Genomic DNA, 20,955 nt, shown 5'->3' with positions numbered 1-20,955 from the left:
TTTCAATATATGCCAAAAAAATAATTGGATGCTAAGATTGTATACGTAATTATCGTATGCCAACGCTAATGCCCAAACGACGAAATATAATATTTGGCTAAACATTATATAACGTTTCAAATTTTTGAAATATTTTTCTGTATTTATTCCCAAATATGCATCAATGAGTTCAATATTCACGTGCAATTTCGTACATCCAACTTCGCATATTTTGATTGCGGTATAAATTATAATTACTCCATTAGTTATAGGAGGATAAGTTACAAGGGCGTCTATCGCCGCCTTTTCTATTCCAGTATTTGAAAAGAATATCATAAATCGTTGGACAGAAAAAAAACTAAGTACTATAAAAAGTAGAAAACAAAATGTCCGCGAGTAAAACTTTAAAAAAAATCCACTAAGAATTATTTTTCCTCTATCAACCTCAAAACTCTTTACCCCAAATATAAATAAAACTAAGGAAAGAGGTTTCATGGCATAATTCAAATTATACATTTTTATTCCCACATAGAACCTGTCTTAAATATTACATTAACAACACTGTTCATTATTTTGTAGGTGTAGACAAAAACATTTACTTGAGTAAATGAAAAATAACCAGGTTACGATAATATTTATTTATCCTATCAATTTCATTGAATACAATCATTAAGGTAAAAGCTTTTCTAATTCTAGTTACTATAGTAATATCGTAATTAAAAAATCAATAAACCTATATCTATGAATAACTTTGACATACACCATTCTACGTTATGTACTAGAGACTTATTTCTACTCTTTCAATTTATCATTATAAAGATCTGAAAAAATAGTGTTTCAGACGATCTGTGGTCCCGTGGCTAGTCACTCGCAGATAGAGATGCAAGGCGGTAAAATTACCGCGGTATTTTACGGGAATTTTACCAGATTTTTGTAAAATACGGTATTTTTCGGTAAGATACGAATTTGACGTACTAATTTTTATTTTTCAAAGATATTACAAATACGAGTAGCTTTGTTTTACAACGCTTTGCGTGACTGCAAAAACAGGTTTAGATCCATCGGGTGGTTGTCGAGATTTATTAGAAGTAAGGGACGTTCAAGGTCATTCGGTATGTACTTTTTCCACTTTTTTTTATAAAAAAGGTTATCATGTTTTGAAACTTAACAGGATAGGTGGACATAGAGTCCTTGGTAAAACCTTAAGTTTGTGACCTTTTTTTTATTTATGGGAGTTGCTTTATTATTTACCTTGTTTATAATATACAAGGTTTATATTTCAAAAAGTGGATTTTTCTGCAATTAAATATCTTAAAGTTTATCTAAACTATTGGGATCAGGAGGGATATATTAATATGGGCTAATCAGGAACTTCTCAGCATTTGCTCACATGGAGAGGAAACCACTTAAAACTCTTCAGAAGAAGCCGGCCTGTTGGCAGAAGTCAACAGGCTTTCCGTTCCACTAGAGGAGTGTTTGGCATTTTGTTCCCTACTTTGGTTTATTTTACCAATTTCCTGCGCTATATTTATCATGTATGAAAGTTTGTGATCTTGAACGACCACCGCTCATGCCGCGATTTTGAAAAAAATGGTGCTCAAAATTAGTTTTTTTGTGAATAATTACGTCTCTGAAGGTTTTATAGAAAAAAAATATACGAAAGTCTGAGAAAATAAAATTAACTTAAAAATCGTAATAATTTTCTAAACTTGGTTTTTACAGTCATGTAAAGTGTCCTAAAACAAAACTACTCGTATTTGTAATATCTTTGAAAAATAAAAATTAGTACGTCAAATTCGTTTCTTACCGAAAATTACCGTAAAATGCCGTAAATTACGGTATTTTACCGCAACTTTTGGTAAAATTACATAATTTTACATCCGTACTCGCGAGTCAGAGATCCAAAATTCGGACCCCACTCTCCCACAACTCCCATTTTTTAATGTTGAGTTTTTTACAACTCGTTGAAAATACCCCCTGAAATTGAAATATTTGTGTAAATCATAAGTACGCAAATATTTCTTTTTTACTTTATAAAAAAAATTCAATATTCTGTGCTCATAAAATTTAGGTAGGTACCCACAATATTTATTTTTAAAGTTTGTTTCATAGGTTTGGCTTTTCTGTGGCTCTCGTTATCAAATTTCAAACTGTCAAGTTTGTCAGTGTCAGTATCAAGTGTCAAATCAATTTTCATATTGTTTATAAAAGTGCATTTACATATCGTATTTAATTTTATTGTTTTTAATTGTATTGAACAAATTAAAAAAAGTCTTATTTCTTGCCGTAAATAGTTTCCTCGTAGATTTTTTTTGTATCTCCTCAGATATATTGTTAGTTATTAAAATAATTAAAAATTAAATATTTTTAATTAGTATTTTAAATTTCAGTTTTGAATTTTTTTCTGTTAATTGTTTAAACGAAGAAAAATAAATCATTTTAAAAATGGAGATAGCCACTCGAAAAGTGAGAAAAACTTCATCAAGCGACAGTGATCCCGCAAGTTCTAGTGCTAGTAGTACCGATTCAGACAATATTCGCAAAGTTATGAAAAAACTCAAGAAAAAAATCAAGAGAGAACGTAAAACTGCCAAAAGACTAAAAAAAAAACATAAAAGTCACAAAAAGAAACACAAAAAATCAAAAAGTAGAAGCCTGGAAAAAGACTGTACCAATAATTTACCTATCGAAACATCTGGGAATCCAACTGAGGAAAAATCTTGTAATATTCCTATTGGTGGGTTCTGTGATTCTGTATCTATACATATAGGCGGCCTCCGTGGTGTAGTGGTCAAGACGCTTGACTCACACACGAAAGGTTCCGGGTTCGATTCCCGGTGAGAACACAAAAATTAAAAATGTGTATTTTCTCAAGCCTGGGTGTTCTGTGATCTAATTCACCACTGTAATTGGGCCTCCTGGCCTGTTGTGGTGCAAAAATAAATAAATAAATAAAACAAATATTTGTCAACTTTTTAGAGTTTTTTTAAACCTATTTTTGTTTTCTACAATCGTGTGTCTATGACTCAATGTGTCTAGTAAATATATCAATAAATCGATCACCATTAATTTTTCAGCCAGGAAACTTTTCATATGCCAATTGAGACAGGTTCTATTTCAGTGGCATTATTCTGTAACTAATTAATATTGTATGAGAAGCGAGAGCAAAATATGTTTTTAATTGCGTTAGAATGAGATGGATATATGAAGAACAAACGAAACTGTGACAGAATAAGCCTACAGCTCATTGTTATTGCACAATAATTACCCTACACTTGTTCCGATTTATTTTATTACAGGATTAATGGAAAGATCTAAAACGATGGCGCCTATGACAAAAGAAGAATGGGAAAAACGACAATCTGTTGTAAGAAAAGTTCTCGACGAGGAATCAGGAAGATACAGGTTACCCTATTTGTTCTATCCTCAGATACATCTCTTAGAAAATAAAGAAGTTAGAAACATTTGGAATAAGCAGTTTCGCCCTATTGAAAAGGGTGTCACATATTTATTTTATTGGTTAACAAAACAGTACGTACACAAATATTGACAATTTCTTTGTATATTAGTGTAGAACACTCATGCACACACCAAAAAAATTGGTAACACTTAAGACAATAGTTTAAATTATGTTAAATATTATGACAAATGTAAAATATAAGAAATTAAAAATATGTATGTAATAATAAAGTTAATTAAATATCTGCATATTTTAATATTTCTATAATTTTTTACCTAAATTTACATACATATAAAATATATCAGCCTCGGTAAATCTATTGTTGTATTGCTCGCATTGTCTAAGTAATGTGGATTGTTTCAAATAGTTGGTCTGTGTAAAACAAAAGATTTTATCTTGTCGGTCTAGATGGCACACGGAATGGAAGTCTTTCAAGTAGATTAGGGGAATCAATTTTACTATTTATTAATTTGTATAAAAATAACTGGTATAACATTATTTATTTGAAGTGGGGTGGAGTTCAGAATTGCCAAAGCTATGTGGGAATAATCTGGTAGCAGTTTTCTGGGTTGTTATTATTAACTCTAAATGCGTCAAACTGAGAAAAACGAGTTTGAAGATTTTGACTTTTGCAAGTTTTGGCCACATAAAACAATGTGCTCAATATAACTATACTGCAATATCTTTATATATATATATGTATAATTCCTCTGTACATGGGATGTCACCGTACTCCTCCTAAACAGCTTAACCGATTTACGTGCGGTTTTCAGAGAAATATAGATCTTTGCGCTGTGCGCTGTGTGTGTTCGTAGATATTAAAATCTTCAATCGAATATGTAAAAAAAAGTTAGGAGCATAAATTTTTTATTCATCGATCTACCAGGGTTGTATTAGAGGAGAATGCATTTGGAAAAAAATGGAAAGATGTTGTTTTTTTGTGTATAAAAAAGTTTGTTTTTGAATGTTTACAAACAGCATTTGTTTTTTGTGGATCTCAATCAGATTCTTTCCTTGAATTCCTTATAATTTCTACCCATTTATTTCTTTTTATTAGATTTTTGGTAACACTAAAATAATATTAAATTCAATACATTTTTAAAAATCGTATTCCCACATAAGTACACCCCTCACAGTTGGTGAGAAGACCGGAGTTTGACGTTTGCAAAAAGAATGCCATATTTGAAAAAATATGTATTTTATGTTTTGGAATTGAACCCTAAACAAGTACCTACTTAAATTTAATATTTGAATATAAACAATTTTTAGTTTTGAAATTCAATCACAAACAAGTACCTAGGTACCTACTTATCAACAAAAAGTCTTTTTCCAAGGCAAGCCAACGTTTGGGCAGGACAACGTCGTTCGGGTCAGCTAGTATTCAATAATAATATAAGTATTAAAAAATCTATAATTGTTTATTTTTGCACTATAAATAAATATTATGTATGCGGTTTTAATGAAATTTTAAGATATGGCAGTTCTGCATGTCATAGTTAACTCAAAACACAGTTTTTTTATTTATGGCACCCTTAACGGGGGAGTTCGATTTCAGAAACCATTCAGCTATGTAATTAAATGTTTAAATTGTTATATTTACATATAAGTTATTATTTAAAAATACTTGGTACACTTCCACTTATTTATTTGAACAATAAGCGCTTTCACCCTCTAATGGGCATCTTCAGACTGGTAAATATAAGTTTTTATTTAAAATAAAACACTTGTAAATTTACCACACAAGAGTTTAATACATTAAAACACGACTAGTTTCGGGTAATCAGTATTACCCATCCTCAGGTGTAAATATAAACTAAACTAAAATACATACACAGATTAATACTTAGGTACTGATAGGGTCGGGTGGAAGGGGAAAGGCAATGTGAGGTGGAGGGGGTGGGGTTTTCCTAATTATGGGGAATATTGATAGCAGGGGTGATGCATTTTAAAATATAATACTATTAATTAAAGTTTTCTCTGAATTTAAATTTTTTTGTATTTCAATATTTTCTAAATTGTTCATTATGATCCCTTTATTTATGACTTTTGCATATGGTCAATTTACAAAGTGTTTTATTTTAAATAAATTCAAAATGTTTTTCCACAAAGTAAATGCTGAAACAATAAATAATATAGATATAAGTTATTACATCATTAGATAAAATATGTTTTATTTTTACATTTAATCCCTAAACTTTTTCACCTTTGTCGGTCATGATGAAACTTGGTTACTGGTAAAAAATCTTAAGTTGAAAGTGGTCAAAACTTGTGCTCCTATTTTATTATTATTAATGTGCAGTTCCTTTACATCTATAACCATGAAAAAACTGAAATATTTAAGAATGGGAGCAAAAATGGGTTATTTAACTGTCAATTGTCTTTTGTATGCTAATGATGCTGTGCTTCTTGCTAGCAACAAAGACCCACAATACTTGGTAGCAAAAGTCTACGATGTATGCAAGTGATTTGCTAATGAATGTTGATAAATCGAAAGTAATGGTTTTTGAAAGGGATGAAAGTATAACTAAATGTGAGTTTGAACGGAGATATACTGAATCAGGTAGAAGAATTTATGTATCTGGGAAGTATGTTTACTAAGGATGAAAAGACTGGGAAAGATATTGAAAGGAGGGTGAGTGCCGGGAACAGGGTGAATGGTCCGCTTAAATCTACCTTGACAAAAAAATGTTTGACGCATGAGGCAAATCTGTGTATGGGAGCGATATATGGAATTGAACAAACAATGATAAAAGTAGGGTGAATGCTGTCAAAATGCGATCTCTCAGACGAATGTGTGATAAAACGGTGTGTGATAGGTGCAAAAATGTCAAGATCTGTGCATATGATATGTATAAACTTAATATGAATATATATTAATAAATATGCAAATATATCTATTAATGTTTATAAATGGATTACAAGTGCCCCAACTAAACACAGATTTTCTAGTGAGTGGGGGCAAGTTCCCAGGCATGGGCCGTTCCTGATTGTGTTGCTATAAACTGTGTCTGTCCCTTATAAATGTATGTACAATGTTATTAATAAAAATATTTAAAAATAAATTATGTAAGGTTGATACTAGCATCATTGACAAAATGAAGAAAGGCATGCTGTGTTGGTTTGGACGAATGGACAGTGAAAGAACGGCTTAAAGGGTTTATGATGAGAATGTTGATAGATGCGGAAAATGGGGAAGACCGAGAAAGACATGGCACAACTAAATCCAACAAATACTTAAAATTGACATGTCAAAAGTCAGAATAATATGCGTGCGTGTATGAGAAGATGTACGAATGTAGAGGAAGTGAGGTCTGAATGCAAAGACAGGGCAATATGACATTCTATCGTCTCCTACTAAGCCTGCCCCTACGGGGAAACGGCGTGATTGTTTGTTCATTGTGTTTTTGCAGTTCCCTCAATAAATGTGAGTTGTTTGAAGTTGTAATACTTGTTTTTACAATACACAAACATTTATGTTTATTTCTTCATTCCTATTCAGTTTATGTAGTTTTTCTTTCAGATTAATAAAAGGCGATGGCGAAGTATTAGAGGAAATAGTTTCTCAGAAAAGACACAAAGAAATAAACAAACAGGCAACATTATCCGATGGAGCATTCTTTCAATCACAAACAAAACTAAAATAAATAATTGCACTGAAGCAGGTTTTAAATTATACAAATTTTAGATTTAATGTTAAAAATTTCATTACTGCTGGCTTACCAATTGTAACTTCTCTCTAGTCCACTGTTGATATATTATTAAGGTAGAAAAATGCTATATTAGCAAATAATGTTTCTTCTGTATGTAGATGTTGGATATGTTGTTACTATGTATTTAAATTCTCACTCACTTATATTGATGTACATAACTATACGGTGGACCAACTTTTACTTGGTTTTATAATAAGTAATAATGATATATTCCAGCTTGTGTTATAATTGCCCTTATAAAAAATATAATATACACAGTATGCATTATATAACTTTTTTTTTTATTTGATATTTTTCATCCAAATTGTATTCAGAATTTCAGCTCACCTATCCAATATTTCTGCATGATTATAAAAAATACAAATATTGACCCTCCAGATTTTTACATATTTTACTAACTTATGTCTAAACATCCACTAATGATACAGTTTGATTGGCAATATTTCTTCATTATTAGTACGACATTCTGAATCACAAATATTAAAGAGTTTGTTCAAATGCTTGTAGACTGAATTTCATATTGCAACAGACGGAGAACATTTGAGATGTGAAAAACCAGCCAATGACAGGTCATAAACCCTGTGAATGCCTAGACCTCTATATTCCCTTCTCAAAAATACTCATCATCTATGTTGTAATAAGGAGGAAAGGGTTTTTTAACGGGTCAAGCAATATCACTATTTAATTCATTACCAGTTTTACGGAATTCATTTTTTTGTAGCATTTAGCATTTTTATTTGTCACTTATTACCAGAGTTGTTTATCAGATTAATTTATTATTCCCTTTTTGCACCTAACGGTGCGTAGGGCACTGCATTGGTACACCAACTGCAGCGTATCTTGATAATTGGTTTTTGTTACATGGATGTAAGATGATCAGTCTTACGCTTTAGGTGCCAGTCCAGAGACTATATTTATTTAAAAAATGGATTTGCGATTATAATTAAACATTTAAAATATACTATGCATTCCTTATTTCTCCTAATGTTTGTAGTAAAAAGTATTATTGTAAAAGCCCTGTGAGCGTAAATAAATCAATTGTATGAATGGTGTATCCCCAATTCAACAGTTTAATAAAACAAAAAAACACTAATTTTTTATACATCATTTACTTTTCAAATTGTTATGTAATGTTTTGAAGTAATTGTTTATCATAAAATCGTTGGGTTTCAGGAACAAGTTGCTAACTAACATTTTACCAGTTGTGAGATATTGCATATAGTTAAAAACTAATCCCAAATCGGCTATTCAATTAAAACCGTAAGTTAATATAATAAAAAAAATTAATTTTTTATTTATAAAATATGACACATTTTTATTTACTTTTTAAACAAAGATTATTTGATACCAGTTATGAAGAAATCTCAATTTTCGAAAATTTGTAGTTACCTACTTGTGCCAGAAACCCGACAAAATGTGGCGAAGATCTTACTTTCTTCTCAATGGGCAAATAAAGAATCAAAATCTAGTGATTTGGATAAAAATAAAAACAGACAATTCGTGATGTCACCAAGTATGACATCATCGGATGCGGAGATAGTTTTTATGTAAAAATTTATGATTCGAGTAGAGTAGGTAAGTGGAATGGGGTGATTTTGATCAGTCTCGAACTTCAAACCTTCATTAAAGGAAAATTAAAAAATTTATTTTTTAAATGAGAAAATATTATGTTGTGTGAGCGAGAAAGTAATAAAAACTTGGTGATACATCATGATTTTAATTTTTTGTTTTGAAGATTAAAAATTATTTTTTTTGTTTTTTCTGATAAAAAATATAAGTAGTAAATACATTTTTTAAATAAATTTAATACATATATTTACATTAACGTTTCCCATTACGTAAAATAAAAACAATTCTTGTATGTGTAAGTAAATAATGAGGAGTGATGTCTTACAATAATTTGTTTATTTTATTTTTAATTAGTAAACATTTTTAATGCAACACATAATTTAAAAAAAAAAAAACAATGTTTTCAATCAGTACTACACAAAAAAGAATTATAAATATAACTTATGACTTCTTTCTTAATTATACTCTCCATTCTTCAATAATAAATTACTTACAAAAAGACACTGAGGTATCAGCAAATTAAGAAAAGGCGTTTTTTGATGGGCGTTTAAGTCACATCTCATGAAATGATTAAGTAAATATAAATAATATACTTTGATTCCACATAAAGCAAAATTTATTTTTCTCATTATTGTAAACCAAAAAAGGCAATTTTATTATAAACACAAAAACAATAATTGAAATATAAATTAAGTTTAAAATTGAAAAATATTATGGCTATACAAGACACCTCGCCGTGTATATAGTTGAACTGTAGAATATGGGTGGCTCGGCAGCTGCTATTCCCGCTATCTCGTAGACTTCTCTGGCTGAGTCGGCGGTGATATCCTCCAAAAGGGTAGGTGGCGGAGTTAAAAGGCGGAGAGGGCGTAATTCAAATAAAAACACAGTTAGTCTTCATTTATACACAATTTATTCATTAAAAAACAGTCGGGTTTTATTGTATTTGTTCCGTGTTGCAGTCGGACACGGTGCGAGACACTATATGAGGCCCCTAGGAGAGGGTCGAGCTGTCCCAGATTAACTCGTAGCGCACTCTCTCATTGGCAGAACATTTATACATTTTGTTTCTACATTACAATTTTAAAACTGAATAACTCTCTCGGTATACAGTTTACATATGAATTGAGTATGTAAACATCTTTCATATATCTCAATTCCTACATACTGTGTAAAGGGGTAACAAAGGTTTTAGTGAGATCTGTGAGGCCTAATACCTCACCATCCCATACATATTTGTGGCTAGTCTCGATATTCTAACATTTGCCCCCGCAAGTGACATAATTAACTATCTTTATTAAAGAGCAGCTTATTAAATTACATAATCGAGACTCATAGCCGAAATAGATGAGAAAAACCAACATATGAATTAATACAAAAAAAATCATATGATTCTATACGTTAGGGCGCCGCTAGCGCAGCCTGGCGACAATTCGCGAAGATCCAGCCGTTGCCAGAGGTCCGATAATTTTTGTACGCTCAGTTGAGCTTTTTCCCGGTGCAGCTATCATCTCTGAAGCTCTCGCGTCTACGATCCTGAACAAGGGCAGCTAGACTTGATATTATATTTAATGTTCGGCGCGCATTAATGCGCTATGGGCCGCTTTTCTCTACATAAGCGGCAATGTCCGATACAATGATGATTTTAAAAGTATTCAATATTTCTTAAATAATTGATAAAGATAACATAATAACCTTGCTTTCTGATCAAATAATATTCAGTTAATGAATGTATTATTGTGTATAGGATTTTGTTCATTGGCTGACATTATTATCGGAACGGAATGAGAGGTTATAGTGATCTTTTTATGTATGGTGGAAACTTATCTTTCACATCTTTGAAAACATTTTTTTTCGAACGACTTAGAATCCATTACTTTTATTCCAGCAAAGCAATTCTTGTATATGTTAATCTGTTTCTTATGAAGACGTTAAACATACTTGGGAAATTAATATTGGCCATATTCAACAGTGTTCGACAAAATTTCACATGAAGTGCAATTAAAGTGTATGAGGTTTTTCTACAAGCATTTTGTCACAATCATCTGATTTACTAGATGAATCACTTCAACATATTTTGTAATGGTTGGAAGCAGCCCAAATCTTCGTAAGAGCTTTTTCTAGTATTTGAGCAAAATATTTTTTGTAAGCCCTCTCAAAACTTTAATTAATAAGTTCAAATCATGTCGCTCGCAAAAAAAATATGAAGAAAAAATTACAAATTTCAGGTTATTTTAAAAAACTTCTTATTATTCATTAAATAAAAATCAAAATATGCAAACAATCATAATAATGGACACTCAAACCCGTATGCAGAGACAAAACTTAAGGTGAGGAAAATACATTCTAACCTCAAATGCAGAGAATAACCCGAAGGTGAAGACAATAGAATGTACTTTCCTCACCTTAAGGTTTGTCTCTGCATACGGGTATGAGTGATATAAATACCAGTGATGCCAAGACAATGCAAATGACACAAAATTACTTTTGTCATTAAATAAATATTTGAAAAACTAACACTAGTCTATCACTGAATTTAAAAAAAAAGCTTCACGTTTCCGCTACAAATTTCTTTGAATCTTACTTGAAATAAAGCTGTATAAAAATTGCATTTAAAGCGTATTCTGTATTACATATGTGTAACTTGAATAATGGGGAGTATTTATTCCCAATTCTTGAAACAACATATTTTTAAGGCAAAATGTTTTTTTTTAAAAAACAAAGAGAGAGTGATTTTTCAAACAGTCGTAAGTCAAAATTTGTAATCATAATTAAATTATAAGCTGCATAACCAGCAAGAAAATTCGCCCACTGTCTCTTATACCCGTATGCAGAGACAAAACTTAAGATGAGGAAAGTACATTCTAATCTAATATGCAGAGAATAACCCGAAGGTGAATACAATAGAATTTACTTACCTCACCTTAAGGTTTGCCTCTGCATACGGGTATTAGTCTAATAATGTGAAGCTTTAGAATTTCACATTTTTCCTAAAAATGCCCTCAAAAATCCTCATTTCAATAAACATTTTAATGATGGCAAATTACCAAAGTGTATTTGATTCATCAACCTATTAATACACATAGATGCGCCTGAGCCCTCAAAAATGATTACTTAACCGGTGCCTAATGCGTATTTAGTTGTTCCTTGACCATCAGCCGGGAGTGACGTGAGCTTGATGTTTAGAACCGAAACCAAAATGCCTGCTTGTTTCGTGAAAATGTGTAAAAACCATTCAGAAAAACACTGTGAAAATAATATTGTAACTTTTCATTGGGAAGTATTTGTTTATATAGCGGCACAAAAACCAAGCTCTTCTTTCTAACATGGGTGCACTTGTAAAAGTACGGTTTGAAATTAGAATTTAACGAAAGAATCTGATTGGGATATATAAAAAACTAATGTTATTTGGAAACATTTAAACACAAACTTTTTTATGTACCGAAAATGGATATTCTCCCAGTTTTTGTAGTATATGTATTCTCGTTGAATGCAGCCCTGGTGTAAAATAAACAATGATGGTCACTATGAGTATGTTTTTGTGTCACTACTTTTTAAAATATTTTACTATATAATCTGTTAAAAATGGACAAAGCACAAATAACTGTTTTTCTCTAAACAACTTTTCTGGCTTAGGCAACTTTGAAAAATCACTCTTCAAATGTTTCCAATAAAGGTGTTAATTTAACTAACGACCAATATTTTTGTATAAATATAAGTATTGGCTGTAAACAGTCTCATATTTTTGCTACAACCAAGTTTGATCACATATAAATCAGTATAACTAAATTATTTTCAATATATTTTTACAACAGGTAGATTATAATGATGTTTTGAAAAAACTAGAACTCAATCTAGCGATAATTAATTTCACACTTTGTTGCATCACGATCAATCAACATGGCACAAGAGAGTCGATCAATGACTCTCATGCTTGATATTAAACCGAGTAGGGGTCCCTAAGTAGTGTCGCAGCCTCACGGATCAGAGGTTCAAACCCCGTTTACAACTTGATTTTTATTTACTATCATTAAGTTGCTCCCAACTCGTTGAAAATAGCCCCAAAATTGAAATACTCGGGTAAATCAAGCAAATGGACCAAAGAAGTCCGTAAATAAATAATAATGATGAACTGGAATGAACTGTATTGTATGATGAATTAAAAATGTTGGATTGACCGAACACACTCTTTAACATATTTATAAATTATCGACTATTTCAAATTGAGTAATTTGTTTAAAATGCATAAACTTTATCATATAAAGTAGGGTGGTTGTGTAATACATTTTAGTATAATTGGCAGAAATAACTCGTTCCTCCGTTGTTCGTAGAAGTTTCTGTGTATATGTGAGCTCTGCAGACCGGGCAAGTCTGTACTTTGTTAAACCAGAGAATTAAGCAAGTTTTACAGAAGATGTGTGAACATTTGAGGAGGACGGGAGAATTAAATGCATCTCGACATACTGGACACATCTTTCCAGCAATTTGGATTTGCTCAGGACTTGGACAGGTTCCCCAAGCCTAAAAAATTACAACTAACTTTACGACATGTATTTTACCACATCAATGCAACAGTATAGCTATTTTGTACTTAGTCAAACTGGAAAGATTTATATGAAATGACAGTAGGTATTATTTATTTATGTATTGATTGTATTTTAATTATATTGATGTGTCACACAAAATAGCCATTATCTGCAACTGCAACATAACATAAATTTTAAAGATGTGCATCGATGTAGCGATATGTGGCATCAAAAGCAAACTAAACAATCTCCAGCAAATCTTATTGTTGTAATCAATACATATTTACAATAATGCAACCAATTCCGGATTTGTTTTTGAATTACAAATAGGCTCTCTCTCTGTATTAGAAATGTTTCATCTAATCTATATATGAGGAGAAAACATTCAAAAAGTGATTTATCCAAATTCAAAAAAAATATATGTTTACATCAAATTTTTAAACAATTCACATAATAATAGTAATGTATGAGTCCAATTAAAGTTTTTCACAACTATACAACACTTTTTGTAAACATACTAATGAAAAAAAAATCATCATCATTCCCTTTACGCACTTAATGATGCATAGGGCACTGCATTGGTACAATAATCGCAGCGTATCTTGATAATTTTTGTTACATGAAAGTAAGATGATTAGTCTTACGCATTAGGTACCGGTCCAGGGACTATGAAATTTTCCGGTGTGAAAATACCCTTTTAAATAAATATTTCATTTCAACTATGTCGGGAATCTTACCCGAGACCTATCGCACGGTAGGAAAACGCGCTGACCATTACACCACGAGGCTGACAAAAAAAAAGAATAATATATAAAATATGTCCTTAAATTCATTTCAACAAATATTGTTGTTAAAAACAAGTTTTTCTTAATTTTTCAAGCTCTATATTTATGTGACGAATCACTTTTTGAATGTTTGCTTCTCATATGCAAGTTAGTCTAAAACATGCATTTAGTCACATAATTTTTTTCAATATTTAAAAAAACTGTCAAAACAATAACAATATTTATATATTTTTATACAACTTACAGATTTTTGTATCAGGTGAGAAATTGACTTCCTCCACTTTTTAACCTTCTTTACAACTTCAAATCCCTTAGCCACTATATAAACTGTACATAACACAACTGAAAACATTTTTTCATTCCCCTTGTATGATTTCAGTAAATAGTATAACCACGGTTTGATCGGTACCACCAGTCTATAGAGTTGTGATGTTGCTTCAATAACAGAGAACAATTTTCCCTAAAAATAAAACATATATCAATGTCGACATTGTAATATGTTGATAATGTACATATATGGTCCCAGTATAAAAATACTTACCCTTTTTTCAAATGGTAGAATAAATTGGGGTAAACATGACACTAATATCTTTAAGTCTATAGTTATGAATTTAAAGAAAAAGTCGGAAATGGCTAGGATCCAAAGCATTTCCAAAAAATTTAAAGATTCGTTTAGTTTTGGCCTTAAAATTAAGTAACCAATATTATTTACACTAAAACCAGTCAAAAAATCTACAATGAATATACAACAAAGAGAAAAGAGTATAACTTTAAAAGACTGAAATATATTTTTGTCCATGCAGCTGACTACTTTATTTTTAACGTAAGTATCGGTTTGTAAAAATCCAAAAATCATAATAGCTGATGATAATAGAGAGATACAGTGGTCGTAGAAAAATTTTATGGATATAATTAATATGACAGGTAAATATTTGACTACTGTATGAAGCCATCTTGAGAAGTCCGCCTGAAATAAAAATATAAATAAGCATTAGTAACATATTACAATATATATATTTAAACATAAATACCGGCGTGACAATGTCCCGAGAGTGATGAAACCAGTTATTTGTCTACAAGACTTCATTTAACAATCGACTTCCAGCGAGAAACATACACCATAATTAAGATAAGATTGATATTATTCGCAAGTGTAAATAAATAAAACATAATGTTATAGATATGCATTAGTTTCAAAATCCATCAAAATATATAAATCACTTCTAAACACGTCTAACTTCTATCAGGGCTCAAATTCAATTATATACTTAAATAAATATACATTTATCTTGGAGAGCATTTTTATCAATATGTACTTTATTGAATATCTGCTTCAGATTAAATTTCCTTGCAAATTACCCAGTCTTATTAATTGTTCACAAATCTTACCCACCTAATTAATAATCATATTAAACAAACATTACTTAATCACCCAATCACTCTTTGAGTCCAAACCATTCTATGACCTGTAATTAGGAAGTTCAGTGCTATGAAAATTTGGATACAATAAAAGTTTTCTTAACTGTGGTAAAAATTAAAGCATTTAATTGTACCACGAAGTTTCTCAAAAGTGCGTAAAAAAATAAAAAATAATAAACTACTTTGAAATGTCAAAGGTTCAGGTGAACAATAACCAATCAATTATAGCATTGTTATATGTTGTGATAGATTTCCAGTTTGCAGATAGCTATATTTTCCAACGTTTAGTATGTTTTGACAGATTCTCCTTTTTGAATGTCAGAAAAACTTGCCGCCTTGAACTAGTGACGTCACGAGCGATGGAATTTCAAAATCACAATACTTAAAAAAATCATAGCAATGATACTACAGCACAAAATTTATTTTTCTTTGGCCTAGTTTGATAGTCTAATAACATAAAAAAAAATATTTTTAAAAACACCTCATTGCAACCTTAAATTAAACACTTACTAATGAATTAATTGGTGACGAGGATTCACTGTCTTCATTATCATCATCTACTTGGTAGTTCCTGAGAGGCTGAAACACTAAGTTATTTTCGCCATTGTCAAATCTCTCGTTCATTGCGGATCCTGTGTGATTCATCATCGTGAGATATTTCTACTCCCGAAACATGTGAATTTCTCGGTAACAGTTGAGTTTCGATCCCCGGGTTTAAGTTGACATGATCTGGCCTTTGAAAATTGTGTAAATAAACTGTTGAAATATTTTCCTTAGAACGAGTTACCCTGCTACGCCAATCTGTATTTTGAGATTGTGAAACTTCTCCTCTCGCCTAAAAATATGTTGAAAAATATTAATAAGTATGTTTTTTTCTGCTACATTACGACATAGGGTAACTATAAAACACTGGATATTTGTCCCAGACATGTGGGGATTGTCAAATCTCAAGTGTATCAGGTTGCTTATTTAGCTATGTGTCGAACCGGGTTGTGTTCCCGTGGCTCGTGTATCGGACTCACGGCTCAAAGATCCGTAGTTCGTATCCCCCTCTCTACCCCAACTTGATTCCCATTTTCTAATAGTTAGTTATTTACAACTCGTTAAAAAGGCCCTCAAAATTAAATATTTGGTTGAGTCATAAGAACGCAAATACTTATTTTTAAAAAGTTACAAATGAAAATTGGGCATATCTGGTGGCAATTTGTGATATTTCACAGTTGATATTTGTCTACGACATTTGACAATTGTCAAAAATCAAGAGTATACATATATCTGGTAGCAATTCACACCATTTGACAATCGACATTTGTCACAGCTTGACAATTGAATTATGCCTACTTAAAAGGGTACACGCATAGAATTAAGAATAGTCGGTACACGATATATGTGATTTAGTTCTTTTTTAGAATAATTGAACAAAAACTTTCAGGCAAAGATCTATTAAGTCAATTTTATTGTTTTTTTTTTAAAATAAAACAATGCTTATATAAAAGGTTATTTTAGTAATAAATAAAACAACTTTGTTTTTAGCCACTAATATTTGTTTTTTCCATCGACCGGTTTCAATGCTAAACAAGCTTCTTTCTCAAGGTATACTGAACTAATGGAACTGAAATTAAAATAGCTTTTTTAATTTCTAAGATTTCCAAGTTGTCTAATTTTAATATTTTATTTTCAACATGAAGAACTTTTAATCCAGTGTCTTTATTGAAATAATGATTATTTTCTATCAGATGGTTTGCGAATTCATAAAAATTATTATTATTTAGGCACCTTAAGTGTTCTTTTACTCTAATATCAAAGTTTCTTTTAGTTTATCCAATGTAGATTGAATCGCAATCACAACTTAATTGGTATATGCCAGATTTATTATATTAATGGACTTTGTCTTTGTGATTTTTAAACAATGTTCCTATATTATTAGTTGTGTAGAATGCGGGTTTAATGTTTGATGGCAGGGAATTAGATAATTGTTTAGAAAAATTGACATTTATAAAAAGAATCTGCCTCTATTGTTTAGGTGGATTTGCTTAATTTATTGTGGGAGTAGAATATAAATATTTATTTATATGTTTGCGTTTTTGTTTTTGATTTAATATGTCATCAATTAAATTCTCATTATATCCATTATTATTAGCAATCTGTTGTATTGTATTGAGTTCTTTTTTGTAATTAGTATCATCTAGTGGAATGTTAATTAACCTATGTATCATTGAATGGAACGCGAAATGTTTATAGGCAATTGAATGATTTGAAGAATTATGAATAATTGTGTGTGAATATATTTATTTACGGTAGATATCGAAATATTTTTTTTATTTTTGAAGACAAGTCAAGATAGTAAAATTTTTTATCTTTTTCTATTTCTAAAGTAAATTTTATTTACTTTTTTTTTGGCTTAGTTTAATAGTCTATTAACAAATATTTTTTTAAAAATAAAACACTGAACTCCTCATTGTAGATAAAATATATAAATCGAAGGAATAAAGATTGCCTTCATACACAACACCCGAGGTAATAAGTATCCTTGGATTTGAAATACAGAAATATATTTACGCTGATATCAAGGTAGTAACAAGAATATAATATAGGATATTACTTTTTAATGTCTTGGGTTACCGCCATAGTAGCGTTTCGGCTGGTTTTGAGATTACTGGGTGTTTTAAATTAGAATTAACACAGCGAATCGGGTTGTGGTCCTGTGTCGCGGATTCACGGATCAGAGGTCCGAGGTTTGAACCCCACTATACCACCTTATACAACTCGTTGAAAATAGCCCCCAAAGTTTAAATATTTGGGTAAATTATAAGAATGCTAATATTTCTATTAAAAATAAAAAAGTATACGAAATTGTGTAATAAGATCATAACTTTATAATTATAATTTACGCAGATTTACAAAACCAGAGCATGAAACAATATCTAGAAAAAAATGTAGATTTGAAAATTTGGCGTTGACCTAAGGGTGTGTTTTTAAAACTAGTTTATAAAATAAATTTCTTGGACTATTATTTTTAGTTTGAGCTAATTGGATTTCCATACCAAGCAGGATTTATTATTGAATTTACCTGATTTAAAAATGAGGAAATTTCATAAAGCAAATCACTCAGACCATTATCTAACGATAGATATCTCTAAACGCTATGAAAATGCCCATTGTTATTTTTGTGATGAGACTCAAGGTAAAAAAAAATATTTTAACTTTTAATTTCAACTCTTAATTTTTAAACAATATTTTGAGTTTGTTCAAATTTTTGTAGACAAGGACTGGGTTCAACTCCCTGGGGAAACCTTCAACCACTTAAACCAGCCATTGACAGGTCATAAGCCCTGTAGATGCCTGGACTTCTATATTACCTTATCCTTAATGTTCTTCATCTCTGTTGTAATATGTTCTTAATTTATACTTATAAATATGAACATCTACTACCTGCATCTAATTAATTATTGTTGGTTGTGAATTTTTACTAAGAAATATAATGTTCATGGAAGCAGAGAGAGAGGGGAGGAAAGTAGAGTTGGAGCTAAACAATGTCTTTTCCCTTTTATGTACTTTTATTAAATATTTTTATTTTTATAGAATTTAATTATTTTTTCCCCTCTCCTCCTGCATTCATAATAAATTAATGTGAAATCTGTAATTGGTCTCACTTTTTTTATTGTTCTTTTGTACCTTGTATTTATAAAAAGACTGTATGATTTCCTTAATGAATAAATAAAAGAGGAACTACGGAGATAGGGAGCTGTGTTTTCCATTATTTACAGATGGTGTCTGAAAAAGCTGGTAACAGAGAAGTAAATATAACATTTATTTCTGATAACTGTTGTGGTCAAAACAAAAATAAATATCTGACTTGTTTATACTTATATGCTGTTGCCAATATAAAAAATTTGACATCAATAACTCACAAATATCTCAAGGGCCACACACAAAATGAGGCTGATAATGTACACAGTTTGATACAAAAATGGATAGCTAGAGATCTGAAAACTGGACCAATATACTCCCCAATTCAGTACATAGCAGCAATCAAGATCAAGAAAGACCAGTACGCCATTTATAGTTTACAGTTTAACACATAGTTTTTTTTACAATCTTCGGCAATTGCAAGAAAGTTGGGGCTTTAATTTTAATACTGATGAACAGAAAAAAAATGTAGTATGGAGTTTACCAAAGACGACCCCTTTTCTTTATATTATAAGGGTTCATACAAGGATATTTTTAAAAAAGTTGATGTACGTAACACGAGAAAAAGGATGCCAGATATTGAGGAAATAACCATGGAAAAGGCATACTTAGAGGCATCTTAACTTAGTGCTGCTAAAAAGAATTACCTCAAGGATCTTATTAACAAGCAATTGATAGATCCATACTATGCTTATTATAAAAACATATTGTCTTCATTTTATTAGATTATTAAACATAAATGTTTATAAATATCGTTATGTGGATTAACCTTCGGGGTTTAAAGATTATTTTTTTAGACTGATTATGTAGAAAAGTACTTACTATTAAGTTTTTTGAGGCTGATTGTTTATTTTTCAGAACGGATATTTTGTTTATGTTATGGGTAATTTTTTAAGTTTAAAATGGAGATATTGTGATATAGAGATAAAAAATAGTAAGTGGAGGTCAATATAAAAATTGTAAAGTTCATAGTTATAAGAGTTTATAATATCTAATTGATAATGCTTATCTTACTTTATAATATTAAAATTACCTAAGGAGTAAAGAAAAGAGCAATTACCTTAGTCAACATTTAGGTAATTGTAATGGCTTTTACTTTTGATACTGATTTTATTAAAGTATTACTTTAACTTAATTGATATTTAATTTATAAAATGGAAACAATAAGTTCACACTTGCGGTTTGGTTTTGTGATATAGAGTACCAACTGTGATTAAAAAGTAAACAGTTATAGGTGTTATGTGATTTCGTACTATATGGGCCTAATTTGAAAGTGTTTTTTTCAATTACTTTATACTATTACTATTTATTTATAATCAAATATTTTTTTAGGGCTATTTATGGAGTAGTTATCAAAGAACAAATCCGCGTAATTTTTCATTTATAACTTAAATAATAAGCATTTTATTCGAAAAATAAGCTGGAATGCAGGTTTCCAGAATCTTTAAACGCAATTTCCCAAAAAAACTACTTTTTCGTATTATGCCCTTTTATTACTAAGGGTGCGATTTGTTTAAATAAATAACTCTAAAATTAAAACATGACAAATATATGTAATAATGTCGTTTGGTAAAATAAATAATTTGAATATCCACAGATCGCACAGACTATTGTGAAATTGTGACTATCTTAAAAACATCCATAGCATTAAGAAATCTAAATTCTATGGATAAATCACATTTTCGCATAAAATAACGTAAAATTAAACTGTAAAAAATATCAAAACACAAACACACAAATTATAAACATGTAGGATAAAATCACAGACTACAGAGATAAAATACAAGAGAGTAGAAAGAAGATATCTGTAGTCTGTG

At 30.4% G+C, this 20,955-nt stretch overlaps 2 protein-coding genes across 7 annotated transcripts; one reads left to right on the top strand and one right to left on the bottom strand.

Moving 5' to 3' along the window:
- The first annotated feature begins 2,136 nt into the window (after positions 1-2,136).
- Positions 2,137-7,418, top strand: LOC148278301 (uncharacterized). 3 transcript variants are annotated; one of them, XM_088231626.1, is made up of 4 exons: positions 2,137-2,204; positions 2,370-2,716; positions 3,279-3,384; positions 6,960-7,418. In XM_088231626.1, the coding sequence occupies exons 2-4, from the start codon at positions 2,425-2,427 to the stop codon at positions 7,081-7,083; spliced, it is 522 nt and encodes a 173-aa protein (XP_088087752.1). In that variant the 5' UTR covers positions 2,137-2,204; positions 2,370-2,424; the 3' UTR covers positions 7,084-7,418. The 3 variants fall into 3 exon arrangements, with proteins under 3 accessions (XP_088087752.1, XP_088087753.1, XP_088087754.1); XM_088231627.1 differs by having other exon boundaries at positions 2,147-2,265; XM_088231628.1 differs by having other exon boundaries at positions 2,153-2,229.
- Positions 7,419-9,614: 2,196 nt separating this feature from the next.
- LOC148278300 (RING finger and transmembrane domain-containing protein 2-like) lies at positions 9,615-20,915 on the bottom strand. 4 transcript variants are annotated; one of them, XM_088231621.1, is made up of 6 exons: positions 20,871-20,915; positions 20,199-20,345; positions 15,959-16,283; positions 14,571-14,996; positions 14,274-14,489; positions 9,615-13,239 (listed from the first exon to the last, which is right to left on the bottom strand). In XM_088231621.1, exons 3-6 carry the CDS (start codon positions 16,094-16,096, stop codon positions 13,006-13,008), a joined length of 1,014 nt encoding a protein of 337 aa, XP_088087747.1. In that variant the 5' UTR covers positions 16,097-16,283; positions 20,199-20,345; positions 20,871-20,915; the 3' UTR covers positions 9,615-13,005. The 4 variants fall into 4 exon arrangements, with proteins under 4 accessions (XP_088087747.1, XP_088087750.1, XP_088087748.1 ...); XM_088231624.1 differs by having other exon boundaries at positions 20,743-20,882; XM_088231622.1 differs by lacking the exon at positions 20,871-20,915 and adding an exon at positions 20,747-20,762.
- Positions 20,916-20,955: the final 40 nt, after the last annotated feature.

Source organism: Micrasema longulum, unplaced genomic scaffold, assembly GCF_059751315.1.
Source record: "Micrasema longulum isolate JH-2025_06_02 unplaced genomic scaffold, ASM5975131v1 h1tg000897l, whole genome shotgun sequence".
NCBI classification, from domain to species: Eukaryota; Metazoa; Arthropoda; class Insecta; order Trichoptera; family Brachycentridae; genus Micrasema; species Micrasema longulum.
The sequence above is the reverse complement of the archived record's forward strand: the minus strand, read 5'-3'. Positions and strand labels throughout refer to the sequence as shown.